Source organism: Watersipora subatra, chromosome 3, assembly GCF_963576615.1.
Source record: "Watersipora subatra chromosome 3, tzWatSuba1.1, whole genome shotgun sequence".
In the NCBI taxonomy this organism is placed as follows: domain Eukaryota; kingdom Metazoa; phylum Bryozoa; class Gymnolaemata; order Cheilostomatida; family Watersiporidae; genus Watersipora; species Watersipora subatra.
The window spans coordinates 75,544,173-75,560,057 of record NC_088710.1 but is presented as its reverse complement, the minus strand read 5'-3'; the positions used below and the strand labels follow the sequence as shown (position 1 = coordinate 75,560,057).

At 35.5% G+C, this 15,885-nt stretch overlaps 1 protein-coding gene across 2 annotated transcripts in view; it reads left to right on the top strand.

Moving 5' to 3' along the window:
* The window catches only part of LOC137390091 (serine-rich adhesin for platelets-like), a 76,986-nt gene that overhangs the window by 47,808 nt on the left and 13,293 nt on the right, over positions 1–15,885 (top strand). For both annotated transcript variants that reach the window (XM_068076339.1, XM_068076340.1), the window contains exons 9-10: positions 2,711–2,923; positions 9,339–9,946. In XM_068076339.1, the coding sequence (XP_067932440.1) occupies positions 2,711–2,923; positions 9,339–9,946 (821 nt within the window). The remainder of the gene's footprint in view (positions 1–2,710; positions 2,924–9,338; positions 9,947–15,885) is intronic.

Sequence of the window (15,885 nt, the reverse complement as noted above, 5' to 3'; positions counted from 1 at the left end):
GATTAAGCACCGAAGAGATTGATTTCAATGCATCTATCAAGTCAAACAAGCTCAAAACCTTCACCACATTACCATCAGCTATGAAATCCAAATTAAAAGTCCTAGTGTGTTCGCACAGATTGTTTGAGAATTTGGTAGTGATCAGCCAACAGCGTAACTTGGATTTGAGAAAAGTGTTATCATTCTCTCTTGGCAACATCAGCTGGTCCCTGGCTAACTCTGATGGCTCTATATTGAAGACTGCTAAGTTGGCTCTGATGGCTGCTGTTGAGAAAGATGTTGCTGATCAACCATCAATTTATGTTAACCAGGATCAGCTACCAGTCTTTGACGCGGTTGTGATTGATGCTATAGCCGAAATTCAGACCCTGACACTCCTCCAGCGTTTGCAACGAATGGTTAGTATTGGAAGCTTGTATCACACAAGATTCCATGATTACATTCCATTGAGTACATGATTTTGTTTGTGACACATACCCTGATATCAGCATTAAGGGAGGTGAGAGAAGTCATAGAAGTGTGAAAGGAAGGCAGAAGGTTGCTGTGTTTAGTCCGAACTAATCATTGCCAAAATGGTCTGAATTTTTAGCAGATGGCTCAAACAAGACTGCCCTAGTGAAATTTTTGAAGGATACATGAAGCGAGTCAACTGTGAAGCAGAAACTTGTAACAGCTTTTTCTCAAGAATGCCACATGATCAGCTATGACCTTGATGGATCAATCACTGTAAGCCAAATAGATAATTTGACATCAGACCACGAGGAGGCAGATACGGGCATGTTATCACTTGTCGCAAAGATAATGGAAGACAAACCCAGCTAAAAAGTTCTAATCAAGTGCCAGGACACAGATGTTTTCCTAAGCTGTCTATCTCTAGTGGATGAGCTGCTATCACAGAAACTCATTTACTGCTGTGGTAAGAAGAAGCAGTTGAGATATGTAATCTGTCTGTCTGTCTACCGTCTTCACAACTGAACGATGCAAAGCACTGCTCGGGCTCCATGCTCTAAGTGGATGCGACAGTGTAAGCACATTCTATTCCAAAGGGAAGATGACTTTCTTCAAGCTGCTAAAGAACCATCCTGAATTCTGTAACACACTGAAATCATTGGGAACAGATTTTGAAGTTGATGGTGCAATATGAGAACCTATTGAGACATTCATATGCAGATTACATGTATATGTTGAGGAGACAAATCACATCAATGAAGCACGGAATAAGATCTTCTGCTCACCGTCTCGCACATCACAATCAAACCTACCACCCATACTAGATGAGTTAAATCTCCATATACCTAGGACTGCCTACCAGGCCACGATATGGAGAAGAGCCAAGCAAATCATCATCAATGCCCCATCCCCCAGCAACATGGATGGTTTATGGAAGGTGGAAAGCTTAAAGCTATATGGATGACAGAACAACCAGCACCTCCTGATGTGCTCATGGACCCGTTTTGTCGATGCAAAACTGGATGCCAGTCTCGTCGCTGTCAGTGCAACAACACAGATCTCAAGTGTATGGACATGTGCAGATGCAGCTGCTGTAGCAATAGAAATAAAGATGGAGATAAAAGTAGTAATGCAGAAGACTCAGATGACTGCGAATTAGAAGGTTATTATTCGAGAGGTATTGTAACCAAAAGTGTGCTTTATGTTTGATTAGAATACATGTGTCATACCGTACAAAAGACTGGCTAATTGCAATTTCACTTGTATAATAAAGTACACGGTTCAACATAATAAGCATTAATGATGAATATATGTATACTAAAATATTATATATACATGGTCTTAGTCTTTAAAAATACTTTTCATTTTGTTTTGTAGATCTGTAATCATATAGGAGTTGTGGAATAACAAGGACAAACTGTAACGCTGCTACAATATCAACCAAACTGAGAATACATAATATTATATAATACACTTGTAATATTATTCTAATATTTGAATAATAAATATTTTAGTGTTATTAGAATTTATTTCAACTTAAGTTATTGCTAATTATTTAGTATTTATATGCCATTTTCATTATCACATTGTTGGCAGAAGCACATAAAACATTACAGACATTTGTTTAATTAAAATAATATATTAATTATATTGCTCAAATATGAACAATCTTAGAGGTGTAGAAACCAGATATTTGAAATCAGCTCGAAATTCTGATCTAGGTACCACTCTTATCACATAGCCCACCTTCAAAAGGAATAAATCACTTTTTTGACAGCTTTTTGATGCCCTCCTGCTCTACTAATACTCTCATATCTTGTATTATGTTCCTAAACTAAACCTTTGTACTCTATACTCTCATATCTTGTATTATGTTCTTAAACTAAACCCTTGTACTCTATACTCTCATACCTTGTATTATGTTCCTAAACTAAACCTTTGTACTTTATACTCTCATATCTTGTATTATGTTCTTAAACTAAACCCTTGTACTCTATACTCTCATATCTTGTATTATGTTCTTAAACTAAACCCTTGTACTCTATACTCTCATATCTTGTATTATGTTCTTAAACTAAACCCTTGTACTCTATACTCTCATACCTTGTATTATGTTCTTAAACTAAACCCTTGTACTCTATACTCTCATATCTTGTATTATGTTCTTAAACTGAACCCTTGTACTCTATTCTCTCGTGTTATATCCATGTTATCTCCTCATATTATATTAATATAACAGTAGTTTGTTCTTTCTCATTAGCAATGGGCGAGCTAGAAAGAAGGCTGCCACACTACTACAGGCAGGTGGCTGTCACAGAATCCCATACAAGTCTTCACAAGCAGTTTAGCAGCAGTTCCCTCGAGTTGCAGGGGGAGCAGGCATTCACCCCTTTTACTGTGCATGAAGGAGAGGATGGAACTACATTTTCAAGTATTTTAACCAAGTCTAACACAGAGCAGCTAGCCAAACAAGGTAGGCTCTCTAGTTCATATGTCTAGCCTCAGGTGCATTAGCCTGTGTATTAGCTTCAGTGGCATTAGCCTGTGTATTAGCCTCCGTGGAATTAGCCTGTTCTCTGATATCTACAATAGAAAGAAAGCCATTGGCGTGTTCAAGTCAAACTAAAGTTGAACATGCTAGAGAAACATTTGCTTGTACCTTCTCAACAATTCTTGTATAAAATAATTCCTACGGTATGTACACATATTGCATATTATTCTCCTATTTTCCATGTATGTATATTCCCGTGTATGTAGCCTGGCTAGATACAATATAGGTGAGTTGACATGCTGAGCCTTTTTGTTTGTGTTATTTTGCATGGCTGACATCTGATGCATCGTGCATTCTATGTCTGTTCTTATTGAACGGCTCACCAAGTAGTCAAGCCAGTGACTTATCAGTCACTTCCATCCTCGTATTTCATAAACCGTCTATATCAATTCTATGCATAGTAAGCATATCATTTTAATGTTAGTCTTCCTAAGTATGAACTTCATCACAACTGACAGCCTTTTCCTAGATTGTTTTGGTTTTACGTTTTAGTTTTGTGATTGTTTGAAAGTTTATTTCACGCTTTGAGTTCATGTTGAAAGTTAGAAAATGTTTGTTGTTTGGCACGGTCAACTTCTGAAGGCCTGCCTACACTCCACTATCAGAGTTCAGCATATCTCTGAAGAATTCAAGGATGAGCAGCTTTAATTATTCTGATGTTGTCTGATGTTAAGTTCAGTTTATCCATGAATGTTTGGTTATATTTTACTCCATTAATAGCAATTTTAGCATTTTCAAAGTAATGCATATCTTAATCATACGAATGTGGTTAATTCTATTAGTACTTATTTTACGGTGCGAAAATTACAAAGAACATTTGAATACACTATGAAACATATCCTCAGAGCTATGCTTATAATAAAAAAATTTTGTCAGGTTAAATTTCAATTATTACAAAAAAAATTGCCATTTGTAATGGCTGTGACTCAAATCTCCTAAATATGACAGCATGTATTTTGCCTTTGCAATCTCTCTGTAGCATTACATAGCAGTTAACTTTGAGGCTGGCTGGGCTGTGAACAACATTGGCTTTGAGCTGTACGGTTGTTTCCTGTTAGTATAATATGTTTTGTTTGAAAGATTTTAATATGAATGAATTTAGGATTACGTATTTGAATGATTAAAATTCGATCAGTTTTTTGCTAGCTCAAAGATGTCTTTTGCATTTCGTTTACAGATTTCAAAGCTGAGCATTACTTCATTCGACCATGTTCAAATGTAAAACTGATCATTAACTATGATAAAATGAAACCACAGTCAAGGGGCGGCGTCTGACTGACTGTCGTATTGGAATAATTGTCTGAAAATTTCTCAAACATGAATCGACTGTTGAGCTTATTTAATATTTTGATTACTTTGTACCAATTAGTCGCTGCTATGGATTCGCAGGGTCTGCTTATTTATATTGAAACGCTTTGCAGTAATCGGTTTCAAGATGTTAGTTTTGTGTTAAATTAAGTTTTCATCGTAACAAATTTTTACAAAAGACAATGATAGAAGTTACAACAGGAAGTCCTGAATAATGACAATGATAGAAGTTACAACAGGAAGTCCTGAATAATGACAATGATAGAAGTTACAACAGGAAGTCCTGAATAATGGCAATGATAGAAATTACAACAGGAAGTCCTGAACAATGACAATGCTAGAAGTTACAACAGGAAGTCTTGAATAATGACAATGCTAGGAGTTACAACAGGAAGTCCTGAATAATGACAATGATAGAAATTACAACAGGAAATCTTGAATAATGACAATGATAGAAATTACAACAGGAAGTCCTGAATAATGACAATAATAAAAACTGCAACAGGAAGTCCTGAATAATGACAATAATAAAAACTGCAACAGGAAGTCCTGAACAATGACTATGATAGAAATTACAACAGGAAGTCCTGAATAATGACTAATAAAAACTGCAACAGGAAGTCCTGAATAATGACTATGCTAGGAGTTACAACAGGAAGTCCTGAATAATGACAATGATAGAAATTACAACAGGAAATCCTGAATAATGACAATGATAGAAATTACAACACGAAGTCCTGAATAATGACAATAATAAAAACTGCAACAGGAAGTCCTGAATAATGACTATGATAGAAATTACAACAGGAAGTCCTGAATAATGACTAATAAAAACTGCAACAGGAAGTCCTGAATAATGACTATGATAGAAATTACAACAGGAAGTCCTGAATAATGACTAATAAAAACTGCAACAGGAAGTCCTGAATAATGACAATAATAAAAACTGCAGCAGGAAGTCCTGAATAATGACAATAATAAAAACTGCAACAGGAAGTCCTGAATACAAACTGAATGTAACTCTTGGTAATTAAAATCTTCAAACAAGATCATTTTTATTCATCGAAGGAATTTTCGTAAGATCTACTTTAAAATAATCAACTTCCTCCTCAAGAGCAAAAGTTATTGAGTTTGTTTGCATGCATTCCAAAATGCTAGAAAAGATCAACCTTCAAAGCATGGAGTGCCATGCTAAGGGTAACATTTGAAGCTAATCGTAGTTTGAATGGGTTCTTTGGTCCCTCTGTCACACTCATACACTCCTATATCTCTTCATTTCTTTCCTACTTCTGATTCTTTTTCATCTTGGTTACTTTTTTCAAAAACGGTATTCATTTCTGTTTTATCTCATGACTTATTCAATGTCTTAATTATAGGTTCACGAGTAAAAATTGTTGGCAATAGAAATTGTATCATTTTCGTTACAACCATCAACCTACAGAAGTGGGCCAAGTCATGTTTGGAGGTAATCTTGATTGTGATTGGTTCCAATTGCATTCAACCAGCTAGTTCAATATATACAGGACAACAGATTCTTAACTCACCAAGCTTTACCTCAAGTTCTGAGCACACATGAAGGCGAAAGTTTTCTGTTCAGAGTATGTAAAGCAGCTTGGCCTCAAGGCCAAACACTTGGCAGTTTCAGTTTAACTTGACCAAAACAACCAGAACTATTATGACCAGAACTGCTATAATGAGAACCGCTATGACCAGAACCGTTATGACCAGAACCACTATGACCGTAACCGCTATAACTGGAACTGCAATTACCAGAAGTGCTATGACCGGAACCGCTGTGACCGAAACTGCTATGACCGTAACCGCCATGACCAGAACCACTATGACCAGAATGGATATGACCAGAACCGCTATACCAGAACCGCTATGACCAAAACTACTGTGACCAGAACCATTAGGATCAGTTCTTTAGAGTAGGAAAGATGATCCCGACACCTTGTCTAATCGGGCAGCAGAAAAAACACTACAAGTCAATCAATCATATATTTCTACTTACTGCTTGCTGTTCACATCACACAATGTCCTAAGCTTTTTGTTCAATAATTTCTGAGTTTCTGGTATAAAAATATATAATTTGTCACGATTCCATCAGAGACACTTAAAATGTATACATTGCCAATCTGACATAGAAAATAGTTTTTTTTCTAAAACAAACACAGCTCATTTGTAGCATTTTTGTTTGCGGCTGCAGACCTGCAGTTGGTTTTCGCGCATCATTTCAACACCAAATGTGCAGCAATATTTGTTGTCATTGAAATTCATGCAGCGCGTTTTTTGCCTTGCTTGGAAGCTTACATTAATAAATCAAAATCATTCGTGTAATCATAGATGAATCGCTAGGTATCTTGATGGCTTTCATTTTTCTTAGCGTATATCATTTGAGAAAGGGGTGCTTGTAATAAAGAGAGGTGCTTGTAATAAAAAGGATGCTTGTAATAACGGGGGTGCTGGTAATAAAGGGGGTGCTTGTAATAAAGGGGTGCTTGTAATAAAGGGGGTGATTGTAATAAAGAGGGTGCTTGTAATAAAGGGGGTGTTTGCAATAAAAAGGATGCTTGTAATAAAGGGGGTGCTGGTAATAAGGGGGGGTGCTTGTAATAAAGGGGGTGCTTGTAATAAAGGGGGGTGCTTGTAATAAAGGGGGTGCTTGTCGTAAAGGGAGTGCTTGTAATAAAGGGGGTGCTTGTTATAAAGTGGGTGCTTGTTATAAAGTGGGTGGTTGTAATAAAGGGGGGTGCTTGTCATAAAGGGGGATGCTTGTAATAAAGGAGATGCTTGTAATAAAGGGGGTGCTTGTAATAAAGGGGGGTGGTTGTAATAAAGGGGTGATTGTAATAAAGGGGGTGCTTGTAATAAAGGGAGGTGCTTGTAATAAAGGGGGTGCTTGTAATAAACGGTTGTTTTCTTTTAAATGAGCATTGCACGAAGAGACAACGAGAGAGTTATTGGGAAAGTATGTGGCCATTTGTGATATTGTTTGCCATCTATATAGTAGATGCTATTAAATTGATCCCCTTTACATCTTTCTCATTTTAGAATCATGTAAATATATTGGAACAGGTTGTTTGTGTGTTGTAACTCCACAAATGGAGTATGTTGTGTTCACTTGTGCCTCCACATGTTAGTGTACGTTCTTCACTTGTTGTGTCGCCACATATTCTTACAATGTCGTTGCAGTTACTGTCTAGCCTCCTCATGCTGTAGTATTGGGCATACGCATTTGGTCTGGGCACATAGCGAATTTAGCTAAAGATTTTAAACATCGGATGCACTAAAGCATCGGTATATTTAGCATCGAGTCCAATCCCAAACTGAAAAACAAATTTTATCTTGCATAAAGTCCTGGCAATTCATTTTATCTGAAAGGATTTCTCTACTGCAGGTTGTTAACAGCTGGCTGTAGGTTGGTTATGTAGATGCTGTAATAAGAGTACCTGATGTTATCTCTTTATCAAGTTATTATTAAGCAGTTTCGTATTTTAGCAAATTAAGTCTTAAACATCAGTTTCTAAGAATTAATTTTATTGCTTTTAACTTGTTACATTTAAAAATATAAGTGCATTTACGGAAAATTTGAAATATTACTTATGATATGGTAACACTTGCCATTTCAAAACAGGTTCATATTTATTAGAGCGACTTTATCAAGCTATTGGAAGAAGAATCATTTCGGTAGCGTCTGATACAGTTACAAGTTAGCTAGTTCAGCCATGTTTGTTTCTCAAAATTAGTTGCTAATCTAAAAAGCTTGCAGTACCTCGCTTGTTTCTTTGTTCAAACTATTGTTGGTGTTATGTTGACATCTCCTTTTTTCATGTCTTGTCCGTAGAACTGTGGCTATTAGTGGCAGGGATCGTTGTATCACACCACTTAATTTTCGCATATCTCGTCCGTTCTCACTCATGACAGACATCAGGCTTGTACTAAGTGCCTTATAGGGAGTTTTCTATAAGATCGTGTTCTCATGGTTGACTGCTTACCTGGTATACACCGAGGGTATCTGTAGAGCGGTATCGGTCATCAATACAATTAATTACAATAATCAATAAATTATGAGCGGTTATATTGAAAAGGAGGCATCTGTTATTACAGATAAAAAGAGCAAAAGATAAATCTGTTCTTCACTAAAAAGGACATATGTGCTCGGTTCAGCTAGACACTCTCTATGAGATTGTTTTGTACTTTCGTTACTCTATTCTCTTAGCATACCACTAAAACTCGTATCTCAATGTAAGCTTAGCATACCACTGAAACTCGTGTCTCAATGGAAGCTTAGCATACCTCTGAAACTCGTGTCTCAATGGAAGCTTAGCATACCTCTGAAACTCGTGTCTCAATGGAAGCTTAGCATACCTCTGAAACTCGTGTCTCAATGGAAGCTTAGCATACCTCTGAAACTCGTGTCTCAATGGAAGCTTAGCATACCTCTGAAACTCGTGTCTCAATGGAAGCATAGCATACCACTGAAACTCGTGTCTCAATGGAAACTTAGCATACCACGGAACCTCGTGTCTCAATAGAAGCTTAGCATACCACTGAAACTCGTGTCTCAATGTAAGCTTAGCATACCACTGAAACTCGTGTCTCAATGGAAACTTAGCATACTACTAAAACTCGTGTCTCAATGGAAGCTTTCCCCTTTGCGGTGATACTCTCAGCATGCCTCACTTGAGCTTGTCAGTACCACCCGGCATCGCGCCACATATTTGTTTTATATATATGATACCTCATGTTTTATTTATTTACAATAAGTAGTTAATTCAAAGTTAGGCACTTACCTATCATGGCATCGATCAGTCAGTCTGATTGGAAACACTAAATACATGAAGCTTTGGTCATGTTGTCAACCCCTGCTTTATGTCTCTCTTGCTCGCAATTCTTTTCAACTCAAATACACAAGTTAGGTTTGTGTGTGTGGTCAGGTATTTATTTTACACGTGTAAGATCGTTTATTATGTCTGTCTGTATCATTGCTCGTTGCTGACCCTTTTTGCTGTTTACTGACCTTTAGGCTTCTACTCCGAACATTCACCAACCGAATTAGCAGCTAAGAATTCCAGCGATTCTTCAATTTCCACCCACGATTGTACAATAGACTCGGTGGAGACACCGTCTCCCATAATTCTCAACAATAGCCCATCTGCCTCGCCTTCCTCTATTCGCAATCCTTTTATAACCAGTCAGAGTTCTGGGAGTGACTCTGTCTTCTCCTCTACTGAGAGCTTCATGATGGACCAAAAGCTACGGGTTAAACTTGAGGCTATACATGAAAAAAGTCTCAATGAAATATCTGATGAGGATTTAGAAGAGGGAATATCATTTATATCACGTCGTCGTAGCGACAGCGAGTTGGTCCAGCCACAAGAAGTTCGATGTGAACCTGTTGAAGAAAAGCAAGTCAGCATACACAGACGACGCAAAGCGTTTGCTCGAAGCAAAAGCCGGTCACTTGATGAGGAAGGCTTGAGCGAGATGTTACGGGACAAGTTGGAAGCGTATCAGCCAGAGCCTAGTGCATCTCATTCAAGCGGTATGGCACCAGTCATAGTTACAACGCATACGTGCCAAGACCCTGGATCTGAGCCAGTCGTACCAAAGCAGGCCGATGGTTTATTGCAGGTATGTCAATAACTCATAGGTAAGGCCATGTGGGTTAGTATTAACTCTATTTGAGCCATCATCAAATAGAGCAGACAACTCACTATGTAACAATTTGCCATGCCTCACCAAACTTGTCTGAGCGTTTCTCTGAACCAATAGTTTAGTCTTATAATTTGGTCTGAGTATTTAGTTAACAGACCTTGAGTGTCCTTATCACTTGATCGTAGTTTCTCTAGAAGTCTCTTCATTATCATACAATGTAGTTTCTCTAAGAGTATCTTTATTGTCATACAATGTAGTTTCTCTAGAAGTCTTTTCATTATCATACAATGTAGTTTCTCTAGGAGTCTCTTCATTGTCATACAATGTAGTTTCTCTAGGAGTCTGTTCATTGTCATACAATGTAGTTTCTCTAAGAGTCTGCTCATTATCATACAATGTAGTTTCTCTAGGAGTATCTTCATTATCATACAATGTAGTTTCTCTAGGAGTCTCTTCATTGTCATACATTGTAGTTTCTCTAGGAGTCTCTTTATTATCATACAATGTAGTTTCTCTAGGAGTATCTTCATTATCATACAATGTAGTTTCTCTAGGAGTCTCTTCATTATCATACAATGTAGTTTCTTTAGAAGTCTCTTTATTATCATACAATGTGGTTTCTCTAGAAGTCTCTTCAATATCATACAATGTAGTTTCTTTAGGAGTCTCTTCATTATCATACAATGTAGTTTCTCTAGGAGTCTGCTCATTATCATACAATTTAGTTTCTCTAGGAGTATCTTCATTATCATACAATGTAGTTTCTCTAGGAGTCTCTTCATTATCATACAATGTAGTTTCTCTAGGAGTCTCTTTATTATCATACAATGTAGTTTCTCTAGGAGTCTCTTCATTATCATACAATGTAGTTTCTCTAGGAGTCTCTTCATTATCATACAATGTAGTTTCTTTAGGAGTCTCTTCATTATCATACAATGTAGTTTCTCTAGGAGTCTCTTCATTATCATACAATGTGGTTTCTCTAGAAGTCTCTTCAATATCATACAATGTAGTTTCTTTAGGAGTCTCTTCATTATCATACAATGTAGTTTCTCTAGGAGTCTCTTCATTATCATACAATGTAGTTTCTCTAGGAGTCTCTTTATTATCATACAATGTAGTTTCTCTAGGAGTCTGCTCATTATCATACAATTTAGTTTCTCTAGGAGTATCTTCATTATCATACAATGTAGTTTCTCTAGGAGTCTCTTCATTATCATACATTGTAGTTTCTCTAGGAGTCTCTTCATTATCATACAATGTAGTTTCTCTAGGAGTATCTTCATTATCATACATTGTAGTTTCTCTAGGAGTCTCTTCATTATCATACAATGTAGTTTCTCTAGGAGTATCTTCATTATCATACAATGTAGTTTCTCTAGGAGTCTGCTCATTATCATACAATTTAGTTTCTCTAGGAGTATCTTCATTATCATACAATGTAGTTTCTCTAGGAGTCTCTTCATTATCATACATTGTAGTTTCTCTAGGAGTCTCTTCATTATCATACAATGTAGTTTCTCTAGGAGTATCTTCATTATCATACATTGTAGTTTCTCTAGGAGTCTCTTCATTATCATACAATGTAGTTTCTTTAGGAGTCTCTTCATTATCATACAATGTAGTTTCTCTAGGAGTCTCTTCATTATCATACATTGTAGTTTCTCTAGGAGTCTCTTCATTATCATACAATGTAGTTTCTCTAGGAGTCTGCTCATTATCATACAATTTAGTTTCTCTAGGAGTATCTTCATTATCATACAATGTAGTTTCTCTAGGAGTCTGCTCATTATCATACAATTTAGTTTCTCTAGGAGTATCTTCATTATCATACAATGTAGTTTCTCTAGGAGTCTCTTCATTATCATACAATGTAGTTTCTCTAGGAGTCTCTTTATTATCATACAATGTAGTTTCTCTAGGAGTCTCTTCATTATCATACAATGTAGTTTCTCTAGGAGTCTCTTCATTATCATACAATGTAGTTTCTTTAGGAGTCTCTTCATTATCATACAATGTAGTTTCTCTAGGAGTCTCTTCATTATCATACAATGTGGTTTCTCTAGAAGTCTCTTCAATATCATACAATGTAGTTTCTCTAGGAGTATCTTCATTATCATACAATGTAGTTTCTCTAGGAGTCTGCTCATTATCATACAATTTAGTTTCTCTAGGAGTCTCTTTATTATCATACAATGTAGTTTCTCTAGGAGTCTGCTCATTATCATACAATTTAGTTTCTCTAGGAGTATCTTCATTATCATACAATGTAGTTTCTCTAGGAGTCTCTTCATTATCATACATTGTAGTTTCTCTAGGAGTCTCTTCATTATCATACAATGTAGTTTCTCTAGGAGTATCTTCATTATCATACATTGTAGTTTCTTTAGGAGTCTCTTCATTATCATACAATGTAGTTTCTCTAGGAGTATCTTCATTATCATACAATGTAGTTTCTTTAGGAGTCTCTTCATTATCATACAATGTAGTTTCTCTAGGAGTCTCTTCATTATCATACAATGTAGTTTCTCTAGGAGTCTCTTCATTATCATACAATGTAGTTTCTTTAGGAGTCTCTTCATTATCATACAATGTAGTTTCTCTAGGAGTCTCTTCATTATCATACAATGTGGTTTCTCTAGAAGTCTCTTCAATATCATACAATGTAGTTTCTTTAGGAGTCTCTTCATTATCATACAATGTAGTTTCTCTAGGAGTCTCTTTATTATCATACAATGTAGTTTCTCTAGGAGTCTGCTCATTATCATACAATTTAGTTTCTCTAGGAGTCTCTTTATTATCATACAATGTAGTTTCTCTAGGAGTCTGCTCATTATCATACAATTTAGTTTCTCTAGGAGTATCTTCATTATCATACAATGTAGTTTCTCTAGGAGTCTCTTCATTATCATACATTGTAGTTTCTCTAGGAGTCTCTTCATTATCATACAATGTAGTTTCTCTAGGAGTATCTTCATTATCATACATTGTAGTTTCTTTAGGAGTCTCTTCATTATCATACAATGTAGTTTCTCTAGGAGTATCTTCATTATCATACAATGTAGTTTCTTTAGGAGTCTCTTCATTATCATACAATGTAGTTTCTCTAGGAGTCTCTTCATTATCATACAATGTAGTTTCTCTAGGAGTCTCTTCATTATCATACAATGTAGTTTCTTTAGGAGTCTCTTCATTATCATACAATGTAGTTTCTCTAGGAGTCTCTTCATTATCATACAATGTGGTTTCTCTAGAAGTCTCTTCAATATCATACAATGTAGTTTCTTTAGGAGTCTCTTCATTGTCATACAATGTAGTTTCTCTAGGAGTCTCTTCATTATCATACAATGTAGTTTCTCTAGGAGTCTCTTTATTATCATACAATGTAGTTTCTCTAGGAGTCTGCTCATTATCATACAATTTAGTTTCTCTAGGAGTCTCTTTATTATCATACAATGTAGTTTCTCTAGGAGTCTGCTCATTATCATACAATTTAGTTTCTCTAGGAGTATCTTCATTATCATACAATGTAGTTTCTCTAGGAGTCTCTTCATTATCATACATTGTAGTTTCTCTAGGAGTCTCTTCATTATCATACAATGTAGTTTCTTTAGGAGTCTCTTCATTATCATACAATGTAGTTTCTCTAGGAGTCTCTTCATTATCATACAATGTAGTTTCTCTAGGAGTCTCTTCATTATCATACAATGTAGTTTCTCTAGGAGTATCTTCATTATCATACAATGTAGTTTATCTAGGAGTCTCTTCATTATCATACAATGTAGTTTCTCTAGGAGTCTCTTCATTATCATACAATGTAGTTTCTTTAGGAGTCTCTTCATTATCATACAATGTAGTTTCTCTAGGAGTCTCTTCATTATCATACAATGTGGTTTCTCTAGAAGTCTCTTCAATATCATACAATGTAGTTTCTCTAGGAGTATCTTCATTATCATACAATGTAGTTTCTCTAGGAGTCTCTTCATTATCATACAATGTAGTTTCTCTAGGAGTCTCTTCATTATCATACAATGTAGTTTCTCTAGGAGTATCTTCATTATCATACAATGTAGTTTCTCTAGGAGTCTCTTCATTATCATACAATGTAGTTTCTCTAGGAGTCTGCTCATTATCATACAATTTAGTTTCTCTAGGAGTCTCTTTATTATCATACAATGTAGTTTCTCTAAGAGTCTGCTCATTATCATACAATTTAGTTTCTCTAGGAGTATCTTCATTATCATACAATGTAGTTTCTCTAGGAGTCTCTTCATTATCATACATTGTAGTTTCTCTAGGAGTCTCTTCATTATCATACAAGTAGTTTCTCTAGGAGTATCTTCATTATCATACATTGTAGTTTCTTTAGGAGTCTCTTCATTATCATACAATGTAGTTTCTCTAGGAGTATCTTCATTATCATACAATGTAGTTTCTTTAGGAGTCTCTTCATTATCATACAATGTAGTTTCTCTAGGAGTCTCTTCATTATCATACAATGTAGTTTCTCTAGGAGTCTCTTCATTATCATACAATGTAGTTTCTTTAGGAGTCTCTTCATTATCATACAATGTAGTTTCTCTAGGAGTCTCTTCATTATCATACAATGTGGTTTCTCTAGAAGTCTCTTCAATATCATACAATGTAGTTTCTTTAGGAGTCTCTTCATTATCATACAATGTAGTTTCTCTAGGAGTCTCTTCATTATCATACAATGTAGTTTCTCTAGGAGTCTCTTTATTATCATACAATGTAGTTTCTCTAGGAGTCTGCTCATTATCATACAATTTAGTTTCTCTAGGAGTATCTTCATTATCATACAATGTAGTTTCTCTAGGAGTCTCTTCATTATCATACATTGTAGTTTCTCTAGGAGTCTCTTCATTATCATACAATGTAGTTTCTCTAGGAGTATCTTCATTATCATACATTGTAGTTTCTCTAGGAGTCTCTTCATTATCATACAATGTAGTTTCTTTAGGAGTCTCTTCATTATCATACAATGTAGTTTCTCTAGGAGTATCTTCATTATCATACATTGTAGTTTCTTTAGGAGTCTCTTCATTATCATACAATGTAGTTTCTCTAGGAGTATCTTCATTATCATACATTGTAGTTTCTTTAGGAGTCTCTTCATTATCATACAATGTAGTTTCTCTAGGAGTATCTTCATTATCATACAATGTAGTTTCTTTAGGAGTCTCTTCATTATCATACAATGTAGTTTCTCTAGGAGTCTCTTCATTATCATACAATGTAGTTTCTCTAGGAGTCTCTTCATTATCATACAATGTAGTTTCTCTAGGAGTATCTTCATTATCATACAATGTAGTTTCTCTAGGAGTCTCTTCATTATCATACAATGTAGTTTCTCTAGGAGTCTCTTCATTATCATACAATGTAGTTTCTTTAGGAGTCTCTTCATTATCATACAATGTAGTTTCTCTAGGAGTCTCTTCATTATCATACAATGTGGTTTCTCTAGAAGTCTCTTCAATATCATACAATGTAGTTTCTCTAGGAGTATCTTCATTATCATACAATGTAGTTTCTCTAGGAGTCTGCTCATTATCATACAATTTAGTTTCTCTAGGAGTCTCTTTATTATCATACAATGTAGTTTCTCTAGGAGTCTGCTCATTATCATACAATTTAGTTTCTCTAGGAGTATCTTCATTATCATACAATGTAGTTTCTCTAGGAGTCTCTTCATTATCATACATTGTAGTTTCTCTAGGAGTCTCTTCATTATCATACAATGTAGTTTCTCTAGGAGTATCTTCATTATCATACATTGTAGTTTCTTTAGGAGTCTCTTCATTATCATACAATGTAGTTTCTCTAGGAGTATCTTCATTATCATACAATGTAGTTTCTTTAGGAGTCTCTTCATTATCATACAATGTAGTTTCTCT